Source organism: Lonchura striata, chromosome 12 (assembly GCF_046129695.1).
Source record: "Lonchura striata isolate bLonStr1 chromosome 12, bLonStr1.mat, whole genome shotgun sequence".
In the NCBI taxonomy this organism is placed as follows: Eukaryota; Metazoa; Chordata; class Aves; order Passeriformes; family Estrildidae; genus Lonchura; species Lonchura striata.
The window spans coordinates 17,259,354-17,284,639 of NC_134614.1; the positions used below are offsets into that span (position 1 = coordinate 17,259,354).

Here is a 25,286-nt window from a genome sequence, read left to right on the forward strand (position 1 = left end):
CAGAATAGTAACAAAAATACTCACTTTCACTACAGTGGTGCTTCTTTTAAGGGGAAACATTTTTCACTATCATTCTGTAGTTGTACAACCTTATAAAATGATTAGTATAATAATATTGTTCAAGTTCTGACATTTACATTAATGATACATTTATAAATAGTTTGCAAAGGGCTAGTGAGCAATTAATAGATGCTAGAGCCAGGACTACAGAGCAGTAGAGAGGGTAGAGAGCAGTAGAGAGGCTCCTGGGTCAATGAGTAATATCCTGGTGAAGCCATTGGTCATCATTGCATGAGCTTTAGCATCTGCTCAAAAAGATCTTTCAACACAGACACACACACAGAGACACACACACATACGTGTCAGCTGGCTACAAGATAAATCAGCACTCTCCGAGAAGCTAGCATGAAAAAAAACCATTGCAAACCCTACTTTTCCAAGACCTCTCAACTCACCAGAGAACAGACCTACTCTGTATCCTGCATACTTGGATGACTGTGCGAAGGACAAGTGTTCCACATTTCTCTGCGTGGATTCATACAAGCACACCAGCTGCTCTAGCTATAGGGCACGGACCCCCTGCAAATTCAGCAGCTCTGCAGAGGCAGATTACAGAGCCCTCATGAGCACATAACGTCCATGCTTTCCCCCAACTATTTTTTTAAAAACTTAACAGTATCTCTCTCCCTGTGATTTCTATACCTAACTCCTCAGAGCATAAGGTGCAGAGTATTCAGCAATGAAAATAGAAGAAATACATGCTTGCAAACTGCCATCTGGTCAGGTTATGGAGGGCTACATATTTCAGCCTTGACTGCAAACACAAGTACAGAGAAACCCTTTCAAAAGATTCTGTGTTGTGGAATAATTTCTTAGTTAACAGAAGATAATGAGATTTCCTTCTCACAGTGCACTGTAGAAATCCAGGACAACAACAAGCTTTGATGATCTGTCTTAGCTGCCCAGTGTGAAGGTCTATCTCCAAAGCAGAGGAAAGCTGTGGAAGAACATTCTGCAGTGTTCCCGATTTCCAAAAAAGCTCTGCTGGAGAGATGTCAATAGAAGGTCACAATTTGGTTGGGAATTGGTTGCTCCAAACTATTTGAGAATCTACGGCCAAAAATTCAACTGTGCTACAGAATGGGCATGTGGGGTGAGAAGAGAGTAGATATCAAGAGGGCAAATCAAACAGAGTAAGTCTCTAACCTGATTTTTTCTGCAAGTTCCCTGTCGATCAGACAAAGAGGAGCAGGTGGTCTGCCCAGGAGGCAAAGATGAAGATGCCTTAACATTTAGTTCTGAACAGCACATGAAAAATGTCATAAGATCTTAGGAATGACACTCCTCTTTTCCTTTGCACTGTATGTGCCACCCTCTGGCACTCACTGGTGCCTCCCTTCACCGGGCCACATCACGTTGAGCCAGCATTTGCAACTCACTTTTGTGTGCGAGACATAAGAACAAAATATCAACACGTGAAAAAAAAACCATGGTGCATCTTTTCACCAGATGGACAGAAGCATCTCGTGGAAAGCACCCACTTTCCTGCTGGAAGAAATCTTTTAAATACCCAAGTCTGTAAGAGAAAGAGTCCATCCTGGGCTTTTACTTGGAGATGCAATGCTCAAAGCACACTGTAACTGGAACTCCAGAAGGGAATAACCATCACAAGAGCACTAAGAAAAGATCTTTTATAACTATCAGACATAACTTGGAAATGATAGATGCTGGCATACCCAGGGACAAAGCATTTTGACAGGCAAGTAGCACATCCAAGTACTTATGGACATCTATAGTTAACTCCTTGAAGTCATTAAAAAGCAAAAAGATGACAGCTTCTGATAAAAGAAAAAAAAGCAGAATGATTTGTTTATTGAGTGCTTGACCCAGGCGGACAGGTACACAGAGTTAAGTGTCTCTGTTTCATAACAGACAAGGAAATACATATTTTTTACTAAAGCAGAGCTCTGAAACTGAAGTTAATGCTAACTTCGAAGTGCAATTCTGCTTGAAGGAGTGGCTGTAAAAATGGCATTCTCCTACTCGAAAGATCTATTTCTTGTATGTTTTCTGGGTCACATCTGCTTATTTGAAACAAGATTTTTTAGGATCTTTAATCCTGTTAGCCTGCAGACCAAAGACAGCAAATGGAAAGTGAGAGAGGCTCCTGAATGCCAGCCACTTAACCCCACTCAAAACAGAGGGGATGATCAGGTGTCAAGAAAAAGCCCGAGATTTGGCAGGCAGAATCCTTACGGATGCTGAGGATGCACAAGAAAGAAAGGAAAAAACCTGGGTACTCAGACTCCAGGTTGCATATGGGAGGCTGGCTGCTGAACAAAATCTCTTTTCCTTGTAAACGGAACATATTTGGTGTGAAAAGCCCTGAAAGACCACACGTTCTTTTATGCAGCAACCTCTGAGAGTGCAGTGCCATTTCACTTTCCCTAAAGAATGACAAAAAAAGCAAGGAAAAGAGTCTCTCCAGAGGTCACCTGGTCCCATTTCCTAGTCTGAGGCACTGCCAGACTCATGTCACTCGCAAAGGGTCCATCTTTCTCTTTTGATGTCTTTATTAGAAAGAAAAGTCAGCTATTTCCCTTTGTAGGATCTGACTTGGCTTTATAGCACAAGCATGACAGGGTTCAGCAATGCTTCAAAACCTGTGAAATAACAACAGTAATCCAAAGCACATGTCACATTTTTATCATTCACCAGCTCTTGAGTTCAATTTGGGTTTTTCTCAGGTTCCCAATTTCTTGCTGGTAAACTCCTAGCTTTCCAAATGTAAGAAATGATTATGCTTGAGTCATCTTGCCCATGTTTCACTTTGGTTTCTGCACGTCTAATCCTACAGGCAGAGGAACTGGGACTGGCAGAGCTGCCCTGGACACGGGGACATGTGCAGCCACCAGCCATGGGGCTGATGCCAGAGGCACACACTGCACTATCCCCCCCACAGGGTGGGTGGAAAAAATGAGTGTTGAGAATAAATACAGCAATGACTCACAGAGGTTATAGGGCTGGAACTGAACACAGTGAAGCGAGATTTTTTTGTTCTGAAAAGGAGCTATGTGAGTTCAAAAGCAGCATTGGAAAAGGCCTTTTAGAATGGGTTCCAAAAAGCCATGGCAGTTAAGAAGGTTTTCCCATTTTCATGCTTCCCTGTTCAAAGGCACACGGTTCAAACTGAAGCAGCGATGCATTTCAAAAAGCCAATACCATTTCCCTCATTAACCTGAAAATCCTGAAGAGATCAGCTCTCCTATTTATAGCATTAAACTAGAACGCTTAAAGCATTTTCTGCATGTCCAGTCTAATGTTTGCTAATTCACCTCTATATGAATCTCCATCCATTTGCACCCAAATTCCGATTGTATCAAAGGAGGTTTCCTTACTTTACTGGCTCCCATGACTCCCGCTCAAAGCCCCTGTGAATTGACTGTGCAATTGAGGACTCCATCAGATCGACATATCTAACAACAAGTGGAGCAAACAGGTCTTGGAGGTGTTTGTGGAATTTTCCATTGCACAAATTATCTAGAATAGATAAATAAAAGTATAGTAAGACACGACTGTTACTACAACCTCTGTAACAAACCACAGCATGGCACTTCATCAATGAATTTGTCAGTGAACAGGAGAACTTAAAGAACATAACAAGAGCCAGAGTTCATGACACAGACAGCAGGAATGACTTCTTACTCCAAACAAATAAACAGACAATGAACCTTCTTTTCCATTAATGTAAAACTTACAAATACATTATCACTTCCTGTGAATAAAACCAGTGTAAGAAACACAGTATGTCAAACATTTGGCTTCAGCAGGTGGGATAATTTCTTCTTTGGTTGCTCAGCACCATGATGCTGGAACCTGCTTTCTGAGGATGAGTCCCTGGCTTTTTTCACATAGTCTTAGAAAACTGGGGTCCTGGTTTAGGACCTAGCTAAGGCAATGCCATTTTTGCCACCAGCTCCACAGGGAGGGTTGGACTACCCAGGAAAGTGCCAAATCCTCATATGGGTTTTGACAGTATGGGCCCAAGTGCTTTGGAGAATTGTCTTATTTTACAAAGCACTATTCTTCTGAACGACTCCTGTCTCCATTTACTTTAATATTTCCCTCCCTTCAATAAAATCTTAAAGCAAGGACCAGTTTACTCCATGCTAAATAAATTCAGTACACACATACAATACAAAACACACATTTAATGACAGATATAGAGTACCTAATTCCCTGCTTATCAGGCAGCCATTACCAAGAGACTTGAGAAGATGAAGCAAAATAAAATTCAACTTCCCACCTTTGCCTGCAGTGATTTAAAGGGTGTGTTTTTTTCTAGTGGCGATGGAATAAAATCAAGCTGGTGCTAAAGGAGTTTGTAAATCTCTACCCATCTCAGCTCTCTGTGCAGTAAGGAGAGGTTGAAAGCATTATCAGTAACCTGAGCTGCCCACTGAAAAGGAAATGATCAGAATACAGAATACATACAGTCACTACGGAGGGAATCGTTTATGAGCTGGAAGAGTGGGAAGCTGTCCCAGGTGTCTGGGGGCTGCACCTCTAATGCTGCATCCATATCCACTGCAAACAGGGACAGGAAGGTCTCCGCGTGCTCAACCATGAGGTCTGACCACCAAGCAAAGGCCTTCAGAGTTGGTAGAAAAAGATAATAAAGATGTGTATTAGTTCTAATAAAGCACATTGGAAAGATGTTAGGCCACGTATCTTGAAAAAAAAAAAAAGTGCATTTCATGGAAACTACCTTTATTGTAAAGAGAACAGTGCTTTGGAGCGCTAGCCTGCATGGGCAGTGCTAATCACAGAATTAGGCACTGCTGTTCTAACACAAAGCTTTCTTGTAGAGGGTCTCTTCAGAGCTCCACTGTAAACGCATACAGCTGTAACGTAGCAGAGAAGGTTTCATCTGTTCAATTTACAATAAATGACTTCATTAATGATGCTAATCATCAGGAAAAAATAATAAACTAATTCTTATTTCATAAGTACAGAAATTTGGGAGTTTCTGCACTGTGCTTGTGGGTTTTCTGACATGTTTTTCAACAGCTTAAATTCTACTTGGATTCAGTACTTGCATTTGTCTTGAAAAAGTAAAAGCCTGAGACATTAAAATCTGTCCTAAATCATTCACACCCTGTTTTCAAGATATTTCAAACATCACCAGTAAAAGTTACTACAGCACTGTTCATTTTACATGGTTATCTAACACACTACCACTTTTATGATGCTACTGATTAGGAACCCATTACAAAGCTCTACTATCAACATGCCAAGGTAAAAAAAAAATATATATATATACGGCAAGCCTATATTTTCACAGAGGCAGGAAAAACATATGTCTAAACTTGAAAACCAAAAAAATATCAGTGAGGTAACTCATTCTCATGCACATGGGTCCTTAAAATTGGCTGTGCGGGCTCTCTGAGGTGACATTCACATCATACATGGCTCAGATGTGAATGCTGCAAATGCATGCATGCGTGTTCAGTAGTCACTTCTGGCTGGGAACATGCAATATGAGAAGAGCTGTCCATAGGACCATGTGCTGTCATTTTGAAGTGTCAATTACTCAGTGACTTCAAGGAGCTAAGGAACAGCTTTGTGGCACTTGGCAAGAAAAAGAAACCTCTAGCTTAGGCAGAAGAGTGGAGATGAAACGGAAGACATTGGGAATGGAGGAATCAGTTTGAAGAGGAATTGCCAGTCAGGGAGGGGCATTTTTTGCATGTTTTAGCAGAGATGAATAAGCAGAATGGTCTTTCACTCTCTCAGGGTTCAGTTTTGATTCACTGATGAAGAACTGCACTGATGTGCACAGCCCAGCTCCAGCTACTGGTTCACCTGGTCATGGAGAGGGAACAGCACCTCCACAACAGGTTACTGCCAGTGATAGTGGCAGGGGGTCTTTGGAACTATAAAACATAAAGCAGACTGACACTGCCCTGTTATTATTCCACAAGTTGATACAAAATTGATGTGAAGGCATGGATAGATTGGGCAATGCACTTGGCATTTTCTTCCCAGAGCACATACAAGATGTAAACTAAATAACCAAAATAAACACATGACCCCCAAACTAATCTTAGTAGTGGGCCTGCCCTTTAATGGGGGTGAAGATGTGGAGGAGATGAACTGTGCCATGAAGGCACAGCTGTGGTGTCTGCCCATGCCTGAAGCAGCAAGGCCAGGAGCTGAGTGTCCCCGTGGTCATGGCAGGGGACAAGATGGTTACAGCAGATCCTTTGTCTGCAGACTGTCCTCAGCTTCAGGCCCATGGAGGAAGCTGCCCAGCTCTGCTGCAGCATCTCCTGCTTGGGGTGCAGTGGTAGTGGTGACAGTGGCCCTGGCATCTGCAGAGTCGTCACCCTGGGAAAGCCAAAACCAAGGAGAGGGAGCCTGTGTGGGGCTGAGGTGTGGGGCAGTGCTCTTCAGCACTTCCCCACATTTGGTGCTGTGTCCAGCCAGGCACAGGGCTGGATGCCAGTGACTGCCACGCTGGGAGGCATCAAACTGCTGAGAGACCTTGGAGGAACCAAAACCATCAAGAGGCAGGTGTGCTCCTGATGCCTGCTCCAACCTGCTGGCAGAGCTGGGTGGGAAAGGAGCGCTGCTGAGCAGTGGGGCTGTGCAGGGTCCTCTCATGTGGTTTTCAGGGAGGCTGTGGGGGCTGTCCTTGCTCTGATGTGGTTTCTCTGGCTGTGCCCAGAGCCTGACACGCTGGCACCCACCCAACACTGCCCCTGGGTCTGTGGGCATGGAGAGATCGCTACCAAGGACCGAGGGCAACCGGCATCTGGGGGGAAGGGAAAAGAGGGGAGGCCAGAGAATGTCTTCTGTAACAAATCCCAACATAAACACTTCAGAGTCCTGCAATAAGAACCTGCTTTCATAAAAAAAAGGAAAAATAGAACTATTTTTAAAAAAGAAAAGCATGTGATCATTGGTGGAAAAAAATTATGCCCAAACGACTAACAGTTTTCCTTTTGCTTGAAAAGTCAAATCTTAACTCTGTAATTCTCAAACTTATGTCAGGATCCTCAACCTCCTCCCTAATTTCTGTAAGCAGGATTGTAACACCATACTTAGAAAACCTTCTTCAAGATGGTAACATTTCATTTATTTACCATCTACTTACCTGCTTTGCTTAAATAATAATGTAAAGGGGGAAAAAAGTGTGTTTTCTAGCCAAACACACCTATTATTGTATATTTTACACATGGATACACATGTATATATGTATGACCTCAAGGAGTTAAGATACATATATACATATACACATATGTATACATAGAGAGAGAAAACACACATTTAAAAACAGGTGAATGGCATTGACTCTGGCATTTCTCATCAGTCATCCAGAGGAAGGGAAAGGGAGCTAGGAGACATCTGATGGGAGAGATGATAGAATGCCAGGGACCTCCTGCTCCCAGATTACAGATATAGGCACATGGATTCTGCTATTTCTGCCTGTGCTGCGTTGCTTCCTTCTCATGGGTAAGACAAACGCTACTGACTAGACACGATACTCCTCTTGTAATGATTTTTGAACTTGCTCTGAGTATTATTTGCTACATTCTCATTAGGGAGTGTTGTGGTGTGGCATCTGCCTGGATGTCCACATGGGGAAAAAAGGGGCATGTGTTAATTGCAAAAACTATTTTTTAAAATAAAGTAAGGCATTTTTTCAGTAAGCAGTGCAACTTAATTTTCTGCTGAATAACCAAAGTAGACCAGAGTCACGCCTCACAGGTCAAACCTTCTTCAGGTGAGTGACAACATATAAAAAAAGTCACCTGTAATTATATGGGGAGGAGGGAATAAAGTGTAATACATCAGCAATGCTCATTGCACAGTGACAGCATAATGTGGCTACAATACATAATAAAAATCAGTGATAAACCACCCAGCCTCTTCTCTCTCTCTCCTGGGTGCAATTCAAAGTGTGCAGAGAGCTGGCCAACTGCCTGTGCACTGCTGAAATGCCACAGCCACCCTCAGGACAGGGATTCAAAATGCACCAACAGTGTGCTGGGCTTCTGGAGAGAGATGGATTTCATCCTTCCAAGTCACTGTTCAGAACAAGGTACTGGGGTGCCTCCTATCTGCCTTGGCATTAACCTTCTGTCTCTAATCAAAACCCTGTGACACAAAAGATGCTGGAGAACAGTTCTGAGCCTTCCTCGTCATGTGAGGATCTTGGCAGCATGGCTGGGTGAGTGTGACTGGTCCTGCAACTGCTTCCTCTTTTCAAAATAAGCTGTGTTTTAAAAAACAGCTCCTTCCCAGCTGGTTCTACATCCAGCCTGTGCTGGTGAGGAGTGGAATAAAACAGTTTTTGCACAAGCATAATGCTCTCAAGCACCCATTGCTTTAGTGAAAAGGAGGTTTATTTCACTCTTCACCTCATATATTCTCTCTCTACATATAAATACTGTATATCCAGTACAAGGCACATACAGACAAAACCAGAGGAAGACCACTACCATTCTAGGCACTTGTGTAGTACTTAGCCCATCTCCACCACAGTGTACTAGAGGTTGGGTGAATGCAAACAACAGGTAACAACAGGCTGAGGAGCGAGTCCAGGCAGGTAGGGTTGTGTTGGGATGTAACTGCAGCGCTCGTAAAATATACCCATTGCTGCATGCATGGACTGGGCTGCTATGCCACATTTACCCTTCTGTGTCAGGCCACCAGCTCTGCAAGCAGCCGACCCAAAGTTGCTGTTACATTCCTCGGTCAAAGTTACGGAAGCGAGGGCAACCAGGGTAAAATCCCAGTAGGAAACATGGCACTGAGAGGGCATGCACGGAATATGACAGGAGTGACTCGTTTCGTTCGGTTTAGTCACATACCTCTTTCCCCTGCCAGGATCATCCAAGATTGAATGAACAGTAGAAAAACAGGGAGGAAATTTAAATATGTAATCAGGCGTTAGTTGGGTTTTGTGGATTGCTGTGTATTATCAATAAGTAAAACTATACTGCATACTTAATACACACTGGAATGATTTTTAGGTGATTGTGAAATTATTTATCAAATGCTCTTAATGCAAAATATTGTGAGTATATCTACATCTATATATCAATGGGAAGGAAAAGAGAAAATAATAAAAGAGTGCAACAATACCTACAGTCATAAACAATAACTGTTCACTCCGAATTTTAAAATTATTAACTTTACAATACGCATTCAAGAGCACCAGATTTACAGAGAACTCAGGGCTCAATCCTGCAAATACTTACATGGGTATGCAACGTCACCTGCTCTGGAAGAAATGTCCTGACGTGCTGAGAGCAGGACTACAGCCAGCCATGCCAGCTGCCTGTGGGACCAAGTGTTTCCAGGATCAAGCCTCACCATTTTCTGGTGTATATCTGACTATGACACGGTTTCAGTGGTTTTAATACACAAATCTTTCTGTTAAGGTGCTTCAAAGAGTTAAGTGTATTAGGCCTTAATTAACCCAGACAATGAGTAACACAGCATAGTTCATCCTAACCTCTATGACTAGTAATTGAGGTATTACCAATAAGCCAAGGCAGAAGAGGCCAACAGGAAACCACCAGGGGCCCACGGAGACCCCTGGAAACAACCTGAATTCTCAGAAAGGGGCAGAAAGGAGAATTGTTGTGTTTTGTTGCAGTTTCCCTTGCTCCCCTCCGGACAGCAGGAGCGGCAGCTGCGGCAGGGACCCCGCTCATGCTGGCTGGAGGCACACACACACGGGTCATGATTTGGAAATACCACCTTTCTGGAAAGAGGACAGGCTTGCTCTTGCAGGTAGTTGGTGGTGAGTGTTTTGGCCAGGCTGGCACTGTCAGAAAGGCTGCAGACTAACATCAAGGAGAGTACAACTCAATTAATTCAACCTTTAGCCCTCCCTCCCCTTTGAAAACACATTCCTCCTGAAGTGCACCTTGCCTTCATGGTACTCAAGTGTACTTCCAGCTTTTATAAAAGGTAACCCAGCACCAGCTGGGAAGACATCACACAAATATACAAAGCTCCCACTGGATCCTGTGGAAGACCTGGGGGGACACAACCTCGCCGAGGACGCTGCTCACCTCTGCATGGTGCTCTTCGTTTTGCTGTAGGACTTCAATTACCAACTCTGCCAGACGTATTGTATCTTCTAACTTTTTAGCTGGTGTGACTAACCGGCCTACATTCTCTGTAGTACAAGAACTCAAGTTAAAAGGAAAGCAGGGTGAAAAGCTAGACGAACAGTGAGTTATTTTAGAGGTTAAAAAAAACCCCATAATATTCTGCAGCTTTAAAGATCTTTTCATGCATATGTTAAATGCTTATATAATTAGTACTGAGCAAACCAGAAAGCCACATTCGTTATTATACTATGAAAATACAGTGCTCCAGCTCCAAATTTCACAATACTGTCAGAGTTGGTTTGTTTTATGGTGGCACTTTATTAGCTCGAATAAGAACATCACATTCCCTAAAGACAGCATCTGGCCACTAATGTATGAACAATATGTATCCTTCAATGTAGATGATGCTATTATAGGAATCATATCTATATTATCTAAAAATTCTTTTAAGAAGATCAATTAAAACAAATCTGTCTGCACTTGTAATAAATTGTCAGACTCGAGCAATTTAAATGTCACCTGCTTCTAAAAGCAAAACTTGCAGGTCTCTCTGCTCCAGGATTTAACTCTACAAAGGTTAAGAATTATGCATGCTGGAGGGAGTAAAAAGTGATAAATCCCACACTCATGGGTAAGATTTATATGGGAAAAGAGATGCAAGTTTACAACAAAAACCCCGCAAAACAAACCAAAGAGTTTAAATCCTGGAGCTTGGTGTTTACCTGTGTTATTTTGCAGTGTTTTCTGAAAACTCTAAAAAGTAATTAAATTATATTCTTCCAGGTAATTTATATTATTAATAACACATTAAAAATATGAGGTGCTAACAATACAGAACATCTAGAGCATTTCACTAGAAATAATGTAGAGGAAAAGAAAATAACCACAATTTCCCTGAATGACAGCTTCCGCAGAGCTGACCACAGATGTGTCTCTCTGGTTCTCACCCAGGTCCCAGTCCCAGCTCTCCTGAGTAGCAAGGGCAAAGAGAGGCATTTCACTACACAGCCAGTCCACACCTATGCATCCATAGGTATTTTGGCCTCTCCATGGTATCAAAGGGCAGCTCACTGCCCTGGGGTGTGCAAACCCTCCAAGTGATAGTTGTTCAGAGCAGGAGTGGACTGGGAGACCTGCCGCCTTGGGATCCATATGCCAACAGGCCAAGTACTCACAGGGCATCTTGCTCCAGCCTTCCACACACCCTGTTTTTTTCCTAGTGTTTTGGTCTTGTTTGCTGGTGGGACAGAAACTTGAGGTTGCATAAGGTAGCCTGTTCTGCTTGACTGGGTCACCCAGGGAGAAATCCCTGCCTTGCTGAAGGCTCAGAGAACTTACAGGACTTCATTCTCCCCCTCAAAGTCCTGGCAGCCCCCAGGTTCCCCTGAATACCTGTTTACAGGTTACACAGTTCCCATGGAAAGGAAAGCCGTACATTTCAGGACAGTCCCAAATGTGGCTGGTTTTTGGAGGAGCCCAGCAAGCTGGAGTCTGGCACTGTAGGGGCTCAGCTTGGCTGAGGGGTGGTAAAGCACCACACAAATGAACTCTAAATTTTTACTGATTTATGGCACAGATAAGGGCCTTGGGTGTTTCTTCTGCAGTTTTGCTGCTGTTTCTTGTACCAGTGGAAACAAACAAACAAAAAAAATCAGGGTTCCCCTTAATATAATTTACTGAGCAAATACTGAAACTGGAGAGCTCCTGGTTAACTCCTCAGTCTCTGTCCTACACTATCCAGCACCTCAATGGCTACAAGAAGTAGAAACCACTTTATTTTGCAAAAGGAGCCCAAAGACAAGTCCCTCAGTAAGATCTGGTTGTTTCTGCACCTCCAATGCCAAGGGGAAGCTTTTCCATTGATCAATGCAGCATCAGGCCCATTCTCATTTGCAACATTGATCTGCACTCAAATATAACTAAAAGACAAAAGTGTTAATAAGAACAACTGCTCAAAGATGCTGTCTTTAAAGAAAATATTGATGCTTATATAACTTTGGCAGCCAGCAGATGTCAATCTTAATTTTTTTCCTTCTTATTTTAAATATTTCCCTGGTTAAGTTACTATACATCAGAATATTCTGCTAAGATAGCTGGAGCACTGACAGTTACATGAAACGTATACGATATACTTATCAAACATTTCATCCAACATCATGTAAAGCTCATACATATTTATAGTTTCCATGCAAAATGTTATGCAACAACAATGTTATTTTGTGCTGACGTTGATATTTGAAAATGTTGCATATGTCAGACATTGCTAGACAAAAAAATGTGGACATTTTGAAATAAATGCTACCTCTAAATCTCTAAAACCTACCACGTCGCACTAGGTGTTTAGTATGTATAAAGCTGCATATGAGGACTAGCTTTCTACTGCTACACGAGCGGCTGCTAGACTAGAAAACCACTGAATAAAAGAAAGGAAGACTATTACAGTACTTGGCGGCTGTTTGGCCATGCCTTTGAGCATATGATCTATCATGTTAGTCTGCGTTTGAGGAGATGATGGTGGCCCAGCCGGCGGCTTAGGCTTGGGCGGACGGGCTGGTGGTGCATGACGGAGAGAGAGACGCCAAAAGTAAAGAGACAAATGACTTCATAAACAGTGACAAAAAGATGGAAATTTCAAAAGGAACGTAAGCAGAAATGATCAACTACAAATGGAATAAGCTGCCGGGTTTTTGCTTATCGGTGTTCGGGGTATTACAGGGTAATGACACCATTTGACAACACATATTCTAGAAGTCAGCAGATTTGAACGTCCTACGGCACTGTGCAATCAGAAAGCTAAAAATTCAATGCAAGTCTGAAACCACACTTAGCACAGTCACACGAGGAGACTGAGATGGGTTAATTCAGTTAAAACTCTGGAATTCAGAAAAGGTGAACTAAAAAAACACAACTTGAAGTCAGCTCCCCAATGCTTAGGCACGTTTAGCAATAGAATAATGAGCCATAGGAATTAATTGCTTTGCAAATATCAATTACACATTTTAGAATTAAACGTCACTGTTGGTTAAAGGGAGCTATAAAATATTCTTGTGCAATTTAAACATGTAAAAAAATCTGTCACTTAAAAATGTGTGGTTCCTGATCGTTTCCAGCTCATTTAATTATTTTCAACTTGGAATTCTAGTGGCTTTTATATTCTGGGTTGAATCATATATAAAAACTTGCCAGCTCTATCAAATATGTTACTTGCTATTCCAAATGTTAGAATACTGCAATCAGGACTTGACCCATCTGTCATATAGTTTACAATATCAGCATAGGAAAAATTCAAAGAAAATAGCCTTTCCTTTTACATACACCCAGAGAATAAATTATATGCTGTGAATATATTAACACAATAGTTTCTACTCCTTTTAATAACAGTTTTTAGCAGCATTGTGACTATTTTTAATCATGCCATTTGCAAGGAATCTGGCATATTTATCTGGACATTCTATTGCCAAAAGTCCTTGCCATTTTGCTTGCATTTTCCAGTGGGGGAAAAAAAAATCAGTTGGCTTGTGCAAAGGAGATTTCTGATTGCTTTTATTTCTCACAGAACTATAACACTTATCAAAGTATAATAAAGAATATTCGAGTAAACCATTAAGGAATGTGAGTTAGGTTGGTGCCCCTCTCCATACACAGGGTAGATACACATACATACATACATAAAACCACACACAATGCACACATGTGCACACACACACACACACGCACACACACACACACACACACACACATTTTTAGTCTTTTAGGCTGTGTAATGATTAATTCAGACTCTCAGATTCAAGCTACTGGCTTTCTTTTTTTTCCTTGTTTTCTTACAACAGGAAAAGCAAATCTATTCATTCATCTCTGGAGTAATCCTGGTCTTTGTTCAACATTTATCAAGGGTGACTTTGTCCCCAGAAACAAACCTCTCAGCCTCAAGTGACAAAAATAACTGCTTTTTGGGCATTGGCCTAATGACTTTCACTCTGCTTTAAAACATAAGCAAGAATTAAATTTGGCTACTCACTTATTGCTCCTGAGCTTGATATGCAAATGTGGGAAGAGTATTTTACTGCCCATTGCTGTGGAGAGAAGTTTGTGCCAAGGTCTCTGGATGGGAAGGGATGGTGGGGAGAGGGAATTGCACATCTTCACCCACCCATGTCTGACAACCACAGGGTGGGAACCCCTCACCACCCAGGGGAGTCTGTTGGTTGGCAAAGTTGGGGGTGTCAAAGACAGAGAGCTCTTCCTAAGAGTGCCAAAGCCAAGGTGAAAGGAATCTGAGTTGCACCCCATTGCACACGTCAGCACTGCAGCCCTCAAGCATCCCTAAATGTGGAGTCCAGCCCCTGCATCCCTAACAGCTACCCATCCAAAAATAGCTCTTAGGCTTCACAGACATCCAGACTCCAGAGTGTTGAACGGGCCTGATTAGCACAAGTGTTTTCTGTCCTAGGGAAAAGTCATTAATAGAGAAAGAGGAGGAGGAAAAGGCAAGAGATGCAGCAGCATCTTCACGAGTCGCTGGTGCAGCGCGTACAGAACAGCTTGGAGGAGGCTCCCGCTGTGCAGTTGTCAGCACAGTGCCCCAGGGTGGCTCTCACTTCTCTGGGGGGCCTGTGAGAGACCCCTCCAGCACCTTACCCTGCTCCTGGCATCCCCCCACTACCACCCGCTCTTGGAAACAAGCTCCCACAAGGCACTGGAGCAGGCTAAGCAACAAATTCTTGATATAATTCTGATCTGGCCCAATCTGCACAAATATTCAGCTCTTTTCACACATTTCAGTTTTTTAGACCCAAATTCAAGGTTCTTGCATGATGGCTGCAGAACCACCTGGAGGTGAAGAGTTCTCTCTGTTCCTGGGGGCACTGAACACCCATGAGCCCCAACTCATGCTTTTCCTTCTTTCTCTTTATTGCAAGAAAATTTAAAAGATTAAGGTCTGGCTAAGGAAAGGAATTAATTTTCTCTGTAAATTTAAACAGAAATGAGGTTGTGAGAGCCATGCACTATGAGGCACTAGAGCTCACACACTTCTCTAGGTCCAGTCTCAGAGATGACCTGTGGCTGAGCCACACCTTTCAGGGGTGGCTCAGCTCCTGCTCAGCGCAAGGGAGATGTGTGAGGCTGGATGGGTTTTATGGCACTTGCTAGTGATCAGCTGCAGCATGTGGCATGCTTTGTTTCACTTGGGCTTTTCTTTTTCCCCCTGTCCTTTCCTCTCTGATCCCTCACTACAGCCACTTCAGTATCAGAAATATTCTTGTACTTGCTGCTCATGCGTGTGTCAGATGAGTAAGAGTTAAACACCTTTGTCCCTGAAACCAGAGCTAGGAGCAGCTTCTTACTGCCTGACAAAATGCTTTCCTGGACAAACTCTTCTAAAGGTTTTTATGATTCTGCATGATACTGGCACATAAAATATTTGCAGAAGCACAAATTACTTGAAAAATTCTAGGTTTGTTTGCAATGAGCTTCAACCTGCAATAACAGGTATATTGGTAAGTCTGTGCTACACTGGGTATAGATATTGCACACAATTCATTGTGTGTGACTCTTTACAGACTGGAAAATTTTCAAACTACATATTTCTACCTCAGCACCATGATTTTTGCTACATGGGTTACTAAAACATCAGCAACATTAACAATTACACTTGCAATAGGAGATGAATATTACTGACTTTTCATATTTTTTTAGAAGTGTAGCCACTGATTAAATGATTTCCTCACAATAATTAAAAATATATGACCCCTGCCAAAGGCTTTAGCATCCAAGTGTTATGTGTGCATTCATTTGTGAGCCAATCATCAAAATGATACAAAAAGCTGCTGCTCTCAAGACAACTATAAAGCATAATGGACTTAGCCCAAGGACAAGGCAGGGCAGCCTTTTATTATACTCATAAAATTAATTTGTGTGTATCTGAAAGGGATTTCAATGTTGGTATTTTTTCCTCTCAAAACAAGATGTTTTATTTTAAAGTAAAAAGAAATAGATTTTTTATTTCCAAATTCAGAAAGAGAGACCAATTCACCTCAAACCCTCAACATTCTCAAGAGAGAACTGATTTTCTAATCTCCTGATTTTCTAAAGATTTTTGAGCCTAGTGAAGAATTTGTGCCTATCTGAATTATGTCTCATACCCCAGGCAGCAAGTTGCTCCCGCAGTTGGTGAGAGACTCATAGAAAGAAATGCAGAATGCAAATCTCTGGAGTTTTGAAGCTTTTGCAATAACTTTGTACTGCTTTAGACACTGCCTTTGAAAGGACAAGAGGAAATATTAAAAGCTGCATAATGATTCTTTGTTAAACACAGCCCAATGCCATTTCAAGGAAGGAAACAAATAAAGCAGCATTTCAGCACACATGGATACAGGTTACAGTTGTGCCTGAGTGAAAGTATAGGATTTATTAATCACTTCAGCCTCCACTGCTGCACACAAAGATGGATGTTTTAATATATTTTACATTTTTATTTACTCAAATGGTACAATTTTATTTTCTTTCTAAACTTTGTGATTTATCCCAAATGCTGGAGCGATTGCCCAGCAGAGGTTGGGCTGACAGATGACACAGGATCTGTCCTTGCCTCAGACCTGGTCAATTGACAGGCAGCTCAGCTCCTCAGCTGAGTTACAGATACGTGCACAGAGCTTCCCAGGCTGAGATCCAGAAATAGGGAAGGCGAGTGACGTAAAGTGAGCATGGGACTGTGACAAGGGCCAGTACGGCTGCCTTGGAAAATGCCACTGCTTCTTAACAACCTGCTGTGCTGCTCCAGTCTGAAACCAGCCTCTCCTGCACCCGCTCCCTCGGTGGAGGGAGGACGCCTTCCACGCCTGCTGGGGCGAGTGCACGATCAAGATGCTCCATGGCTGGTGCCAGCTCGGGCTGCTGCAGCCCAAGCTGCCCTGCTCAGTCCCTCTCCTACGGGTGCACCCAGCCTGACACAGGCACCTGGGAGATGTCTGCCTCTGTACAGGCACTGCAGCTGCCCCTCACTGACCCCGAAGTGACCGGGTTCCAGCTTCACTCCCACCTGGCATCACCACGGGGTGTGCTTTTAAGTGAGGCTCAGCTTCCCCAGGAGCCACGCAGGGAGGACAGTGTGTGCAGCATGGTGAGGTGTGGTGCCTTGGGAGATTCCTTCCCTGCACAGGGGATGGAGTGGCTGCTGGACAAGCAAAGTCTGGTATTTTTGGATAACTCAATTTGCCTTGGGGACAGAGGAATAGGACTTCAGTAGGTCTCTCTGCTCTCCAGCTACTTTCCATGAGATGTCCCACTGCTCTGCCACCCACACTCTGGCACTAAGCACTGAGGTGAGAGCTGTCTCCTTCACTGCTCATCTCTGTGCACCAACTCAGCACTACCACAATAAACCTCTCCTTACAGAGACCAAACCCAAACTGCAATATGAGACTCAGTCTGAAAACTGAACCCCCCGACCCAGTCTTACACCAAACACAATCCATTGTCAAACTGACAATTACTGCCTTGGCTGGCACCACCTCTGAAGCTGCCTGTACCCAACTCCAGCAGTGCAAAGTGCACTTGTGTTCATGGGATACCCATACATAAGGAAGAAGTTATTATCGGAGAAGTTATTATTTTCAAAAATAATTATGTATTTCTGACCTATATAAATAAGTATTTATTAAAAGGTTACAATTATTAATCTGAGTGTTTGTAGCTTTGTCTGATTAATAATTAAAATAATTAATTTTTAATTCTTTTAGTACAGTTTTCTGTTTAATGCTCTGTTTCAATATTTTAATGCAAGGCAAGAGATTGCACACTTCTCAGGAGAAAGGAGAATGAAAAGGTAACACTTGTGTGTTTAAGAAGTTGTTTTCAGCATCTTACTTTTATTCTTGCTTCTGGCAAAATAAAAAAGTCAGGCCAAACCCCAGTCACTTTTGACTCCACTTAAGCTGAGGAACCAGTTTCAAGTGAGTCCTGCTGACCTTGCCTGAAAATTTTTTATTTAAAACAAAGGGAGATTTGTGGGCACAAAGCAGTGGAATCACAACTCCCTCTGCCCTTTCACTTGCTCCAAGCATTGGGAAGAAACAGGTTATTTTTAAACAAGCTGGGCCATAGGAATGTCATTCTGAACTTCTAAACTGCAGGCACATGACAGAGTGCTGCAGCAAGCATGATGCTCCACGTAGTTATTGTGCTTAATGCACAACAGCCTGTGCTCACTCTAATTTTTACAGTCAATGGTAATAATTGGGACTGTTCTTTGCAGGGAAATTTAGTCTCCATTTTCTCAATATTGCTTGTTATTTACAATTCATTTTACTATGATGCAATAGATTATGGGCCAAATTTGAGCTAAGGATGTCTGGGGAAACCAGAACCTGGCCCAGCCTCTTGCACTGCTCTTCTAAAGTAATTTCCCTGTGCAAACAGAGCTGAAATCAACCACATCCTTTCTTTTCTCCCCCACAAAACAGAACAATCTACTCACAAAAAGAAATGAACAGTTCAAGTTTCAAGGACTTTGGAACTAGGACTCTGGGGTACAACAGAAACGAGAAGAGGGGCTGCAGGGCTCCACCATCCCTTTTGCAGAGATGTGCACTTGAGCTGAGCCTTTGCCTTGTTACATGTCACCACAGGTTATAAACGAGAGACAAACACGACTTCTGTCCCACCAGATTGTTCTTTACACATTAACAAATAAATAGAAATAAAGAAATAAAGAAAAACCCAGTCCTCCCATCAGGGCAGAAAACAGAAGGTATGAAAACCAAAAATGAACGTTAGTTTACTTATAAATGTGCTTGTTAGGTGTGGAAAATTAATGGCCAAATCACCAACATTTTTTCACCCAAAATGAGCTGCAATTCTTTTGAAAAACAAGAAACCTTCTCTTTACAAGGACTAGATTCTCCTCTACAACTATCTCCTAAGAAGGCACTACATCTCTACAGGGTATTTTTAATCTACACTCTATTCTATGAAAGGAGGAAAAGGAGATTATGTAGACAGCACAAATTAACTCCTTAAGTATCAATGCATCTCCATTTTCAGCCTGAAGGAGTACATATCTTAAGGAGCTATGAAAATAGAAAACAAAATAAATATAACTCAACAGTCCTAACAATTTATAATGCATATACAATTGTTCACCTGCGTCCTTCTGATTCTCTATGTGAAAGAGAGAAAGCAACAAGGAGAGAAAAGAGAGAAACAAGAACAGATATGCAGGATTAATGAGCAAGTGGACCGCACAGCCCCCCAGTTATGCGTGATATATGACATTTGAGAAAAAGAAAAGTCGCCCCGTCTCGCCCCCCGCCCCCCCGAGCGTGGGGTTACCAAAGGAAGCTCCTTTCACGGAGGTGAGAGAAAACGCTGCACAAATAGAAAACCAGAGAGGGAGAGCTCTGAGGACACAGAGGGGGTCTCCGAGTGACAGCAGGGTTGGGGTGTCCCCTCCAGAGCTCGGTGCAAAGGAGTAAGTAAAAAAACCGAGGAGAGCAAGTAGAGTGCATCCTTTCGCTGAGAGCTAACAGACAGGAGACATTAAGATCTGATGTACAGAGAAAGGACAGCCTTATACGATCTTATACACAGGATTGGGTAAAGATTTTATACGCAGGCAAAGGGATGGCTTTTTCCAAGTGTCCTTTATCTGACCTCTAGCTCACTGCTCCACAACGTAGCTGCTACCTTTTGATTGTGTACCAGTGACAAGCACTTTACAAACTGGGGTTACACAGAAGCAAAGTAAAAATGCATTCAGGTCACGGACATAAAGAAGAACTGAAAGAACTTACAGACAGTCTGAGTTTGTCACAAACGGATGGGTTAATTGTCTAACCTGGTTTAGGCTGATAGAAAGTGACTGGACTTCTCACACTGGGTTTCACAGACAGAAGCAACAGACAAGCCAATGCTAAAAGACTTGAAGCAAGGAGAGTGAGTTGGTTTGGATCTGGACTTTCTTGAGGTAATGAGAACAGAGAAAGTGAGGACAGCATGGAGAGGAGGGTGGTAGGTACTCACGAATGGTTAAATCCATCACTTGAGAGGCCAAGCAGAAGACAGGATGCTCATACATTTCTCTCTTTTTCCCTATAAAAGAGGATTTGGGCATGCAAGAGGCTTAGGTCAGAGGTAAAGAGGTTACAGGCTATAGGTCAGAGGAAAACTTCATATCAGGTTAAAAGGAAAGCCACAGAGTATTTTGGGATACACACAGGATAAAAAAAAGGGAAAAAAAAAGAAAATAAAAAAAGAAAAAGGAGGGTTAAAATTTGAGATCTAGTGGATTAACCATTCAGCATGCCCATGAGTCACAAGAGAGGTTGTGACCATGACTCAGAGGTTTGCTCTGAGGTTTGCTCTGAACTGTTTGCAAGAATATAATGATCAAAACATCATGAATAGAGGGAAGTAGAATTTCATTGGTTTAAGGCTCCAAGATACTAAGGATTTCAGCCTTCAGTATCTAAGGCTTTCACAGGTATTTCTTCATAAGCATAGCCTCAAGCACTGCTGCCACTGATTTGGTTCTGCATTTCTGACAAAAGTGCCTTACACATGTGGCTATTCAAATATCATTCAAAAGCAAGATTTCAAAGCCATGTGCAGTGAACAGGAATGTGTCTCACCAAGGTAAACTTGTCATTTGCTCTTCTAAGGAAGTATTTGAATATACAGTGGACTATGCTCATGAGAGAAAACCTGATGCATGCAGCTGGCGGATGTTGGGTTGTTCAAATTAACAATCCCAGCATGCTTGGAAATTGGTGTTACAACCACTTTTGTAGAAATAGCATCAAAAAGTGGCTGTGGCCAATCACAGATAAAGGAGGAGAAAAGCAGAAGAGAGCAGATAGTGTGGAATGAACTATTTCTCTGAAAAGGCAGCTGGAAAAAAAAATAGGTTTGTTGCTTCAAAGTATTCCCAGACCTAAAAGTCACAGTGCAAAAAGAGAGGGCAGATAATTAACACAACCAAGAAGAATTGAGGCACAAAAGGAAAAATACACACTAACTGTTCTACTTTGGAAATGAATGCATTTTTACTTACAGATCATAAAGTTTGTTTTTGCATAGATTTATCTGAAAGAAGAGAGCAAATCTTACCAACGAGTTAGTGATATTTATACAGAGAACCTAAGGGAGCCAGCCCTGGGTAGAAGCATCCATCAACAGAAAAGCTGTTTTTGATTTTCAGTCCTTCTCCATCTTTGTCAAGTATATTTAAACATTGCATTTTACAGAATACACCAATTAAAGTATCCTCTGAAGTTGAGTACTTTGATAAATTGACTGATAATACAGAGCTTATGAAACCTTCGTTCCTTCTCTATTTTTGTCACTCATTACCAAGTCAAGAGTTGATAAACATCCTTTTAGTGCCCAATTCTTAAGTGTTTCTCACTGGATGCATAACAATGAATTCATTACCACTGGTACACAATTTGCATCATTAGACAGAAAAAAATGGAAAAAGAGAGGACATGTCATGTACAGAACCTGGACAATTTGCCATATAATAACAACCCAATTTTTCATGTAAACAAGAACTAAGAACAAATCAGAGAGAGTTTTAGTTTGGGTGTTTTTTTTTTCTCCTCTCAATATTGTCCTATAGGCATACAACAATAATCTTGGCTGTGGGAAAGCTTCACATCACACATGACAGAAACCCAGAGTCTAGAGCAGAACATACCATTCATTTGGAACACACAGGTTTAAGTAATCGGGAACTTGGAAAAAGTTGGGTGGGAGTTTCAAGTTGGGAATAGCAGCCAACAAGGTACCAACATAAACTGATAACACATAAAGAATGACTGAATCAGAGAGCTTCAGTAACACATATCCTCCAGCAAACTTTAAAATGTCTTTTTGATGGCTACATGTGTCTCTGGTCACTGGTTGTTACTCTCCCATAACTTAAAAGGTCAAAAATATCAGCTTTGCCAGATTCAGAGTGACAAGAAAGAAATCCGATGCAAGTATGGGATCACTGATCAATGACTGCAATACAAACTGCAAAGACAATGAAACACACCCAGAAAAAAAGACATTTTAAATTGGCTACAAATGATTCAACATAGATTAAACAGTTTTTCAGTTTTTTATTTTTCATTTGTCTCCTGAAGTGTCACAAGCAATTAGCTGCAGTATACCTTCAGCTGTAAAGATGACATCCCAAGTATTTCTCAATTTGTTTTTTAAAACCACGACATGAGTCTACACCACTGGCCAAATGCACTAACGATCAAAGGAAAAAAAAAGCTACAGTTCTTTTTAACTGTTTCCTCTCTCTTTTCCAGAAAAAGAAATGATTTGCATAGCTTCCATTCTTAACTGCTTCCGAAGCCAACACCACAAAAATGATTCTGAATTACAACAGTTTTATCGACAAAAGAGTAAATAGCAAATGAGATTTATTTAAAGTGCTCCCAGCCACCTAGGTTGACACCTAGAAACATGAGAAAAATTGTAATTTCAGAAAGAAAGAGCCTTACCTTCAATTTTGGCATACTCTGATAGTCGAGTATAATTGACTAGAGCTGCTTGCTCCAAGCATTTACGGATGACTGTTTTTACCTCCTCTTGAGGGACCGGAGTAACTATGTCTTTCATCAGAACCTTGACACAAGAAAATCTGATTTGTTGTGGCACACAGAACTGCTTTTCTCCAAGCCCAGCACAAACATCCATTCCTATGCTAGTGCTGTGTGGCTCTCAGGGCATGTGTACAATCACAGGACTCACTACAAGGTGACCTTGGCCAGCCTGAGATGTGGGACTGTATTATTCCCCTCCTGTATTTACACTGCATGGCAAGCCCTGAAGTCTGTGATGATTTTTTAGGGTATGACATTAAGATACATCACAACTTGCCCAGTGCCAGGTAATGTTTTGCCCTTCTCAGGCTTTACTGACTGATTTGGGTTTGGGTCTAGACTTGGCCATACTGTAGGTTAGCAGAGGTGGGAAGGATGTTGGAGTGGGGATGGGGAGGAGGATGATGGTGAGCATGATACATCCAGAGGGAACAAATTTGCTTCAAGATGAGAATTCCACCAGGCAGTGGCCAGGCATTGCTGCCAAGGGTCTGTGATATGGATCCTTCACCCTTACCTGACAACACAGACACAGAACATTGTGCCTTTAGTGGTCAGGCTACAGACCTGCCCCTCAGCAGAGGCAGGAGACACCAACCCCACCTGAGCCCCACACTTCAGCATAAGATATCATTAATTACATGTCCTCTGCAAGGCCAAAAGCTTCTCAAACTTTTTGAGATGGAAGGATACATGAAAAAAGGTCATTTGAATTACTCTTTGCTATTTCTGTGCTTACCCTTTCCAGCAGTGACAGAGTGGCTTTCAGTGCACCCTCTGGACGGCCAAATGGGAAGCAGTACCTAGAGAAAGCACATCATCTTAGCATTAGACCAAGTGCACATGAACAAGCCTTTCCTGAGCCATAAGGATGCTTTCCTAAGTATTTCCTTATTTCCAAGTAATTCTCTAGTCTCTCTACCCAGAATGTGCACTCTTTCTTTAGGGTAACATTCTGAAAGGGTTTGTTGGTGTAGACTAAGGCAGCAAAAGAGAATATGGGTTAGTAATAAACTGATAGTTTTAGCAGTTTCTTAAATCTGAGTGTCACCTGGAGAGTTTTTAAATCTTGGAGAGATAATACCATTTTCTTCTAAAAATGTGGGGAAAAAAGCTCTTCTGGAAAGGATATTTACTTCCAGCTGGAGACCTGGCAATGCACCAGAGTGTAGGTAATGCACATCACCCATCCGTGTGAATGTCCACAGCCTGCCTGACCTGACCAGTGTGCTGGGGGTTTCAAACTTTTCCATACTGCAGGATACTGTCCATACTACATCCCTGCAGAAAGCCCTGCCTGTCAATGTTAGGGAGAAGGTAAATGGGTTATAACTGAGCAGAAAGGAACAGAGAAATAAGAGGATAAGGGATTTTTTGTTGTTATATTTTAGAAAAAATCCACAGCTTTACCATGCCTATGGGAGCAAGATGGTTTGAAATATCCTTTAAAGGATATATATTTAAAATCACACGCCAGCTATAAACATGCTTCGCTGCCCTGTGTAGGTCTGTGTCACTTATGCAAAATTCCTGTGTGCATTCAAAACCTGCCTTTTGGCTTTACTGCTTATAGGAGGGAGCTGTGAGGAAATCATTTCTCTCGCATTCAGCCTGGGCTCTGTGCCTTTACCTGAAATGTGTGATCTGATTCTCCAGCAGCACCCGGAGCCTCTCCTTGATCTCTTCGAAACGCTCTTTCTCGTCCACGGTCACAGTTCCTATCCCGTCAGGCCTGCAGGAGAAATGCCACAGTGACTCAGACTCCACCTCAGCACCCCGGGACCTCACCCTGCAGCACACAGCCTTTCCAGAAGGACCCTCACCCACTGGGAGACCCGGGACAGAGGATGTGCCGTGCCGAGACAGGGGTGGCTGCAGCAACACCACTGCCAAAGTATCAAAAATAAACGAATAAACAAGTATCCTCTCTCACAGTGATAATCTAGATGTGGACAACCCCCCACCCCCTTATTTTCATTATAAAAGAAGTTGGGAAAAGCAGATTTCCCTCAAAATACAGGTATATGCAGGGAGTGCAATGCCAGCTCTCCTGTCAGGATTGAGCTGGTTGCTGGCAAAACAGGGACTGAATTTCTCCAGAAAAATTCAGCTGTTAATTTAACACAATTCACAGTATAAAAGAATATCAATGACATATATATAAACAGAATATAAAATTCTGCACTCCTTCCTAGCTGCTGAATCACCCCATTATAGAGGTTTCTTGAAGTGAACCATCTTCAATATATTCTGCTGAAATATGCCTGAAGAGTGACATGCATTTTGCATTGGAAATGCAATGCCTCTTCAGTAGTTTAATTTTAATTTATAAAAATGAACACATTATGCAATTTATCTCAAATTTTCTTGGGCAACTTGATGCCCCTCTATTTGAGGAGTGCACAGGAGTGTGTTGTGAGACACCCAGGTCCTGCTGCCTTGGGGTACTTCTCATCTTTCACAGAGCACAGCGTGCAGACAATCCCTGCTGAGGCTCTTCCTGGGGGCTGGATAATGCCGTGATCCCTGTGCTCTCCCATCCCGTACCTCTGCT

The 25,286-nt window shown here is 42.3% G+C and overlaps 1 protein-coding gene across 16 annotated transcripts in view; it reads right to left on the reverse strand.

The window, feature by feature from the left end:
- Positions 1–25,286, reverse strand: part of CADPS (calcium dependent secretion activator) — a 205,922-nt gene that overhangs the window by 45,733 nt on the left and 134,903 nt on the right. For 8 of the 16 annotated variants that reach the window (XM_077786158.1, XM_021537248.3, XM_077786154.1 and 5 more), the window contains 8 exons: positions 24,363–24,464; positions 23,472–23,535; positions 22,631–22,754; positions 20,154–20,222; positions 19,275–19,292; positions 10,092–10,198; positions 4,495–4,651; positions 3,399–3,540 (listed from right to left, as the gene is read on the reverse strand). In XM_077786158.1, the coding sequence (XP_077642284.1) occupies positions 3,399–3,540; positions 4,495–4,651; positions 10,092–10,198; positions 19,275–19,292; positions 20,154–20,222; positions 22,631–22,754; positions 23,472–23,535; positions 24,363–24,464 (783 nt within the window). The remainder of the gene's footprint in view (positions 1–3,398; positions 3,541–4,494; positions 4,652–10,091; positions 10,199–19,274; positions 19,293–20,153; positions 20,223–22,630; positions 22,755–23,471; positions 23,536–24,362; positions 24,465–25,286) is intronic. The other 8 variants (XM_077786159.1, XM_021537240.3, XM_077786156.1 and 5 more) reach the window with 2 other exon arrangements.